Genomic DNA, 9,393 nt, shown 5'->3' on the forward strand with positions numbered 1-9,393 from the left:
GATCCTTGAGTGGACATTTTCCTGGAGCTATTTACTCTAAGCCTAATATTTCACTCCCAAGTGGCTCTGAGGTTAAGTCTGAATTCCACCCCTGCCCCCATGCAATACCTTACATTGATCCACACTTCATCTTCCACCTCACTGCCCAGCTGCTCATTACTGAGACATCCTTCTGGGGCTCCTCGCAGCTGGCCTCACCTTTACTACCCTGAAAAAAAATTTCTCGGCTGATCTTCTTGCAAGTTTATTCAAGCAACATTTAAGGATGGGCAATTAAAAGATGCAGAAGGAGAGGTCATCTTGTATGAGCTTACTATGACCAACCAGCAAGTACTCGGCAGCAAGCAGCTGCCCAGCACAGCTACTGCTTTGCTAATCAAGCTCTCCAGACTGAATCTGCTCCAGCTTGTCCTGGTACAGATCTCCCTTTTGGTACTGATGAGATGGGAGCATGAATTACAAAGCTTTAGGAGCTCAAGCAAGCTCTCTGTTCAATGCCAGGTATGCAGGTTAAAAGTTAATTTTTTTTATTCAGCTGCTTGGTCTGAGTGGGAGCAGTTAAAGAAATTAACCTGTGCCTTAGTTCTCCAGGAATGAAACAGGGATAATAACTTTCCTTCCATCACAAACAAGTTGATAAAATAAAATCCACTAACAGCTTTCAAGCACTCTGGTACCAAAGCAACAAATACCATATATGGATCTTAATTTTTCTATGGAAGTATCTTCCGTACTTCCTGGCATTATTATCTGTGGCTCAGGTTGATGTTTGTTTTCTGACAAATCTTTACTCCAAAAGCAACTTCTGTTCCCAATAGAAATCTTGATTGCTTGTTCTCTCCCTCCTGTCTTTTCCAGCATTAATGCTATTGTATTTGTTTAATGGGGTTAATATGCTGCTGGTATAATAATGATCATGTACGGGTGTAATTATTATGTGGGATTAATTCTGCAGCTGCTGAAAAGCTTGAAGGGCTTTTCTTAGGCGGGGGAATATCTTTACAATAGTTCTTCTCAAATTGCATTACACACAGACATAAACCCCAAAAGAAATGCAAAAGGGGAAAGAACGAAGGCTGGATTAGAGGAGAGAGAGCTGAACCTTCATCAGAGCAGCTGATGGTTAAACATTGTGTGGGCAGAGACCACCTCTGTGGCATGTTTACATGCTGACTAGCACAAATGATTCCTGGTCCATCACTACAATCCCAAGGTACTACTACCATGCACGTAGTATGTAACTGGTTATAAATTTTTAAAGATGTGTCTGCAAGTGGTGTAGGCTCCTCTTGTTATTTTTTTTATAGCAAATATCCTTTAAACGAACACAGTGGGTTTTATTCTAAGAAGATACAATACCACAGACCAAAATATGAAAGCCCACAAAATGCTAGCACAGGTTAATGGTTTTTACAAGAACCAAAGAGAATGAGGTGCACAGCACACAAACCATTAGCACTAAAATGCCTAGGATGTCCACATCTGAGAGAACCAAAGATGTTTTTCTGCATGAGGCTTTTTGGCACACACTGATAATTTACAGTCCGATGCTGCAGCCATACTCTTGAGTGCTCTTAAGTGCTTTGAGTGATAATGGATCTATTTGCGTGATCAGGGGTTGTAGACTCAGGCCTATAACTCAGCATGTTCCCCAGAACAATACCTGGACACTTATCCTTGACCAAACCATCCTAAATCCCACATATGTGACCTGAAGAGAAGATGCCTGCAAGATCTATGTCTCTGTAGGCTGTCCAGCTGTTTCCTAACCCAGTTACTCCCCATATAAGCACCCATGTCTTCAATATTTACCTGACTCAATTTAATTTTGCATCCCATTTAAAGGTTTAAGTGAAGGATAAGATGTGCCCAGGAAAAACAAAGACGCTCACAATCTTCCTTTCCTTCTCCAGAATACCATGTTTTATCCTCTGCAGTCTTTAACACCCCAAATCACCAATGCCCCAGTACAGTCACAGAATTCTAGGGGTTGGAAGGGACCTTCAAAGATCACCTAGTCCAAACTATTAGTTTATTACGTATTTCTACTCCAAACACTAATCCTTTTTAACAGTCCTGCACACAGTAACTCCCTGTGCAAGGACACCAAGGAGGGAGCACAAACACTGCAGGAGATGCTGAGCTCACCTGTGCAGGACCCCAGGTGGTAGAGAAGAGGGTCAAGGTGGGCTAAAAGCACAGCTTTTAGGAGAATTTGCTGTCATGCAAGACTCGCCTGTCATTCCCCACAGCAGCAGCTGTCAGCAGCCAACAGTACTAAAGCCACAGGGCTGCAACAGGACCACATAAGGATTCAGTATAGGCTCTGTGCATGTAGGGCTGGGAATGAAGATGGATTCTGCCCATTGACTTCTCTCGGTCTTACCATAAATGGCTGCCCTGAATAGCAGTTTGGGCTTGGTATTTAAGTGTCCCGAAGCACTATTACATCTGAAATCCCCGTGATACTTTAAGGAAATAAATCACTCCCTCTGAGCTTCAAACGACAGAACCACAGACAGGATGTATTTGAGAAAACACAAGGGCTATTTGCTCACCCTCCAGAAAGGGAGATAGCAGTTTTACTTTTCACCTAGTGAAGGACTTATTGAGCACCTCATTCAGCCACCAGCATGTTTCAGACAGTAACAATCAGACCTCACAGCACTCCTCTGCAGTGCCTGCAGGAGTTATCACTGAAATGCTATTCCAGCGTCTGAGACAAGTGCTGGATTCCTTCCTTCTTTTTAACTTCTTTTGATTTCTGCTTCACTGGGTTTTCCTCTTCTTACCACACTACTGGGAACTTTATAGGTGCAAAAGAACAATGTGAAATGCAGAAGAAACAATGCGACTTGCAATAAAAGAAGCAGATTGTGGCAGTTTCGGAATTTTTCTGTAATCATTTATGAATTTCTGTGTTTCACCTGATAACTGATCTAACACTGAAAGATACTGGTCTGACAGTGCTAAAGCGGATCTGGAAACAGAAAGCATGCAAAGAAACAACTCAAGATAACCTTAACAGAGAAGATGGAAGAACTGTTATAATCCAACATCAGGGCTATTAGTTTAGGTGACTGACAGCAGACTTTGGCTAGCTTATCAAACCAATTTAACTAGGTTTATCTACAGCCCTACAAAGACAGAAATGGAAAATTCAAGCAGAATTTAAAATGAAAGCTCCCTAAAAGAACACCTTTTTTTTCTTCATATCCTGCTCCTGTTCTCATCTCATCAACAAACACAAAATGCTTCTTGGGTTTAAAGATGCTGCCAACCAAGCTCCTGCACACCTGTGTGCCCACCAGCTTAAAAGCTGTATGGGACAGCTAACCCAGGCAGCTAAACTTTCCCATGCTGAAGGTGAGCTGTGCACACATGGCTAATTTGTTAAACCCATCCCACCAGAGGCCCAGGAGAGACACAATCCTCCCAGCACTCACAGACAATGAGTTACAGGGTTGCTCAGCTTACTGCAACACACAAAGCTATACAACGTGCACCTAGAAAGACATTCAGTAGAAGAATACCAAAAAATGTCAGTAATTTGTTCATGATATTGCAAGTAGTACACTGGAAGGCAATTATTTGAGTTCTATGCAGTGAATACATTTCGTTTATGGGAAAAGAGTGGGCATCACAGGTGCTTGACCCAGCCAGCTGCAAGACAACTTGTGCAGGGCCTGATTTAAGAAGTGCTGCATAATCCTCATCTTCAGGCAGCTAACACACAAAACTCCAATACCACAGGTAGGTACATAAAAACATGAAACATGCCAGAAAAAAATGCAGCAAATTAACCTGGACCTATACTGGGACTATTTCAATTTAATTTCTGAGAACAAAACTTGAGGATGTATCTACAGTGCAGCATATATAAACACAGGCTAACTTGCTTGCTAGAGCACATGGTAAGACTCTCGCCTTAGTCCACCTTAGCTGTAAATTACTAAAAAGGTCCCAACTTGACACCCTTCAATAAAACATGTACATGCAAACAAGAACATGTCTTTAAGTAACTCACATGCATACTTACACTGCCACAGCTAATGCAAGACTAGCTAGGACTGTGCAGACTGAGGCCATGTGTTTTACTTGCCCTTAATTCTTGAGGGACTGACTAATGACACAGATTATTTCTGTAATATATCAAAGTACAGTTTAGGGGAAACTAAAGTTTTACATCCATATACTGAAATATTACATAAATATTTTGCTAGCTCTGGGACAAAAGGCACAGCATCTGCAAAAGCAATCTTAGCATTTTGCAAGCTGGAGATACTACGTCAAATCCACTGAATGCAAGGAACTGTCAAAGGTTAACAAAGGTAGTAACTTCTGACAGGCAGGCAACAATATCCCCAAAAGCAAACACACCAACAAACAAAAAAATGTTATTTCACATTGCTGTTAGCTGCTGGTTTCAGAGAGGAGGCAAAAGGACAGTAGGAGATGAATACAGCTGCCATTCAGTCCCTGAATGCAGCACCCCAGCAGCAAAGCAGGTAACACCATGGACTATGTCTTCATGACCCCACCTACATCATGGACATGAGCACTGCCCATACACTATCCTTCTCATGGACTAACTACAGCTTGGGCACTAACTAAACAAACTGTAAGGCAATTTCCATCTGTTGAGGATTTTCTGCAGGACTATGGTCATGTAGAGAATCCCTGAGCCTGAGCAACTCTGGCTTCGGCCTAGAGCAAGCAGGACACTACAGGCCCTAGAAGAGAATGAACAATGCATAAAGGAGAAGAAACAACGTTACAGCAAGAAGGCCTGAAGGCCGTGGGAATGAAGAACTGTGAACGCTCCCGAGCTCACAAAACCGCTGCACCTGACCACGCAGAAACTGCAAGTTGCTACGTGAACAAAGCTTGCTTACAGCAAGGTTGCTCCATATACAAGGCCTGCTTTCAGTAAAGATGCTACATACACAAAGCTCGCCTTTAGCAAGTTGTTACACATACAAAGCTTGCCTTTAGCAAATGCTACATACACAAAGATCGCCTTTAGTAAAAAGTTACACGAACCGAGCTTTCCTCTAATAATGAACAGAGCTTGCTTTTAATAAAGATACTACACTTATTAACAAATAATATCAGCTAGGAACCAATCATAATCATTGACATGTGCTAAGCATTTAACAAATGTATAAAAGGGCATATAATTTTGCAATAAATTGGCTCACATCGATCATATTGATCATGGCGTGAAGTCCGTTATTTCATCCCTCGCAACATCCATCTTTTCCTTTAGGTACTGGAAGATGGGAACTCAACTGTCGTGACCCAGAAGAACAACTTTCAAATCTTCTTTCTGCAGAAGATGTTTTCTGTGCAGCAGCAGAGAATTCACAGCAGCAGGATTCCCAAAGGGCCCAAAGCACCAGGTCACCTCACACTCAGCAAGGGGACTAAGCAACACAGAGCCCTGGGAAACACGAGGGCACCAGGCAGGGCCTCTGCAACATATAATCACCTGAAAAGCGTTTCTTTCTTTTTATGGATCTGCTGAGAATTACCCTGTGCTTTGGGTATAATAGCACTTTTGCCATAGTCAGATGTTGTAAAGGCATGTGCAATACAGACACATTCAGGTGTAACTGTCCTGTCAGCTGTGTCCTCATATGATTGCCTCCAATTACACTGTAAAATTTACCAGCACACATATTTGAAATAATAATTTTAATTTTCAATCAGATACTCTGCAAGGAAACCCAGCTCAGAAATGACATAATTGAATATCTCGAGGAAGAAAATAAAAAGCAAATTTTGACTCAATGGTGTTATTTAATAGCAGTGAAAGTACTTACCAGGTGGCCTATTAATTGCGAGGTTTCGGAAATGACTGCCTTTGATCATCTCCACTGACAGCCGCCCCGTAGTGGCATTGTACGACAATCCCACGAGCAGCTCTGGCACCCCTCCATGCGACAAGGACTGTGTTGAAGAAGCGCTATCACTGTGAGAGATTGCTGACAGACTAAGTTGAGAGTCTGCACTCTGCAGGGAATCAGGACATTCACCACCACCCTCCCTTAATTTATATCTTGCAGCCTTGTTTAGTAAGATCTCTCTTAAGAAATGACAGTGACTAAAAATGAATTATTATAGGGCACCAGAAGAATCAGAGCATCACTTTTACAGAAACACATCTCTGAACTTTCTCTTTAAAGATGAGGAACTCTGCATCATGTTATCACTAGTGTAAATCAAAGCCTCTGAGATAAGCAGACATCCTAGCACATCAGATGCACAGTAAATCTTCTTGACTATGACTTCTGGACAGAATGCATTTTGCGGTTCAGTTTTTTTGGTCATGTACTGTGTATTTTTTTACTTTCTTTCCTTGCTACCATGATGCTCTCTCTCTCCCCTCTTCACCCAGAGTGTGATGTTTTATTCATTTTGTGTGCACAACCTCTGACTGAGCTTTTAGTAGACAATGAATCATGACAGTGCTCATCTACACAAATTGATTGGCATAGCCAGAGCTGGGTGTGACTGTGATGTGCATGCAAGACTATGAAGTAACACAACCAGTTCCTCCTCACTTAACCCACCTCTCTACTTCCATCTGTCATGAAAAGGAAGGAACATTACTAAGTATTTCTGGTAACGTGGAAACTGCACAACACAGAGATCCACAAGCTAGCAGCTAGTGCCAAACGAGGCAGCTCTGGCACTGGCAGTAATAGAGGTCCACCAAAACAGAGGTGCACAAGATCTACTGTCCTTGTTGAAACAGAGGTGTAATTCACCTTGGTGGTTCTGGGACCAACCTACAATTTTTGCATAGCAGAGCATTTGGTGACTTGTGTAGATGGAGTACATCTACATGATTTTGTGTAAGCTTGCTAGCTGAGCTGTTGTTAATATTGCACAGCTTTGTGTAGGGCCTTACAGACAACTTTTTATGTGACAGCAGGACACATACACCAGCTGCATCCTAACAGCCCTGAATGAACGATATCAGGTACAGCTGGTCTCCGTTCACCCAATGGACAATTTTACCAACTCTATTTCTTTCATCAAACTTACACTCAAATTACTCCTTGGCTCCAAGACCAATGTCACCTTTGCTTCCCCTTCCTGGCTGATGTTGCTCAGGTAGAACAACTGCTCTCCCATCATCTTCTCTCCAATCATCCTGTGCACCGCATAGAGGCGGAAACGAATGGCGTGGCTGCTTAAATCCTCTGGCTCCAGCTTACTGAAGGTAATTTTATCCTTGAACATGGGGATGGGTCCTCTCTGAACACTTGTCTTACCCCTCTGTTTCTTGCTAGGCATCAGGACTGTGTGCACTTGCCAGGTGTTCACACCACTGCGGTCTTTGTCCGGGATATCCCTGGCCTCCAAGACAGTAACTACCAGCTTTTGACTTGAGGCTTTATAGTTTAAGATGACATCTAGATCACCACATTTACAGATGGGCTCATGAGCACTGTGACGAGCAGGTACACTGTTCACTTCATCACGTTCCTGCAAAGAGAAGGAAGAAATAAGACCTCCATCGGAGTTCAACTGCCCCTGCGATACCAGCTGTTCTTAAAAATATGGTTCTTTGTCGTGCTTGCAAGTATAGGCAGTTGCTCTGCAAATAAGGATCCTGATGTTTCTTGAAAGGCCAGTGCTAGTTAATTGCTTGGTTTTGTGTAATATTCCCCATATAATCTACTAAGCAACAGAATTTGTTGAAACATTTCCAACAAAAAGTTTCATCAATATTTAAGTGTTTGCAAGATACTGTTAATTTGGCAAAAATTCTACATAGGGAAAAACTAAACAATGGGATTCTTTTCAAATTTCATTCATGTCAATTTTGAGGCATTAATAAAATTTCTTGGTTTCATTTGGTTAAAAAAAAACCAACTTAATCTATTACTTTGAACATACACTGGAATTATTTCATAATGGAGTTTTTGCATTACCAAAATCAAACAATTCAGTCAAACCTTCTAACTTTTTGGATATTATTCTGTTGGAAATTAAAAAAAATGAAAAAAAAAAAGCACTGTGTTCATGTTGGTGGGAAGGGAAACTAGCATGTCAGAATTTCTTGCAGAATGGAAATTCCATTTCTAGATGTTACCCTATTACTTTTCCTACAGCTAAACCAAAGATAATAAAGAAAAACAGTCTGATTAAATACATATTGATTTGTTATTCCATTTTTAAATCTCCCAAGAGAAGCATCTGTTCCTTCTGTTCAGTTTGGATACTAATACATTCAGAACAAAAATTCAAAATAAACAATCAAAACATGGGCAGACCAATTCACACACAATCTTTTACCTTCTTTTAAAACAAAAATCACCTTGATAAAGCAAGATAAAAAACATGGATGTTCGCCTTACCTTTTGATGAGTGGGCGTGTGCCTTTCTGTTCAAAAGTGCCTTTTTATCTTAGAGCTAGAATGTGCTTCATGTGATAAAAGGGTTGCTATAGTGATCAATGATTTGTATTTAAACATGAGTATACACTGTACTCGGGAAAGATTTCCAGTTAATAGCCAGAAGGTGAATTAAGGCCTGTCACTAGCACTCTGAGTCACCCTCCTCCTCAAACATTTATCTTCTTTTGCATTTCAAGTAACACTTCTTTTCAACACAGGAATCTTGCTGTTTAGAGCACAGATGATGAGCCATGAGACTCCTGGTGTAATTCCCTTCAGAAGTGTCCAGGGTGGTACATGTCTCAAACAAGACCTTGGACAAACCGCAACATTTTTATCGACTTCCTGTCAATCTACTTTTCAAGTACTCAGATTCATCTGTCATGACATGCAAAGCTCTGTCTTTTCATATTTTCATAGGCATTTAAGGGATTCATGCACGTGAACACAAAGTCCATGTCTGCATAGCAGTGACGGAGACCTGTTGTCATACATCTTGCAGAAGTAAAGTCAAAGCAAGAAAGGTCACCGCTTGGACAGCACAAGAAATGCCTTGGTTGCCCCTAAGAATGCCTTTCTGTATGAACAGCAGGCTGCAAAGACAGAAATGCAAGGCAGGCCAGGTTGCCTGGCGAGAACGTGATGTTATGCAAATGTAAGTGCTCCTGTGTAGCTGTCAAGTTATTCCTGTCTAGTTGATGAAATAATATTCAAGAAGGAAACGTAATGGGATTGCGCTTGATTCATGTTTCCCTCCACATGTTCATCCCCTCCCCGCACACACTTCCATCTGTGCATTTGCTATTGAGGAGATGGAATCAAGGCACGTTTGAGAACTGTTGCTGAAGTGTGGAGACAACTGCATGTGGCATAATGTTGCTTTCATCTAGGTGCCTGAGCTGGAGAATGCAAACTCCTGTGCGTCATCATAAACCCACAGGTACGAAGATCCAAGAGGCACTTTCATAGAATCATAGAATCA

General features: G+C 41.6%; 1 protein-coding gene across 1 annotated transcript; it reads right to left on the reverse strand.

Moving 5' to 3' along the window:
- Positions 1-5,825: 5,825 nt before the first annotated feature.
- LOC104517222 (synaptotagmin-16-like) lies at positions 5,826-7,557 on the reverse strand (the record flags this gene model as incomplete). The annotated part of the gene is made up of 2 exons (XM_010161814.1): positions 5,826-6,015; positions 7,054-7,557. Coding segments are annotated over 2 exons (694 nt in total), but the record flags the coding sequence as incomplete, so codon positions are not given.
- Positions 7,558-9,393: the final 1,836 nt, after the last annotated feature.

Source organism: Eurypyga helias, unplaced genomic scaffold (genome assembly GCF_000690775.1).
Source record: "Eurypyga helias isolate BGI_N326 unplaced genomic scaffold, ASM69077v1 scaffold51011, whole genome shotgun sequence".
Classification (NCBI taxonomy): Eukaryota; Metazoa; Chordata; class Aves; order Eurypygiformes; family Eurypygidae; genus Eurypyga; species Eurypyga helias.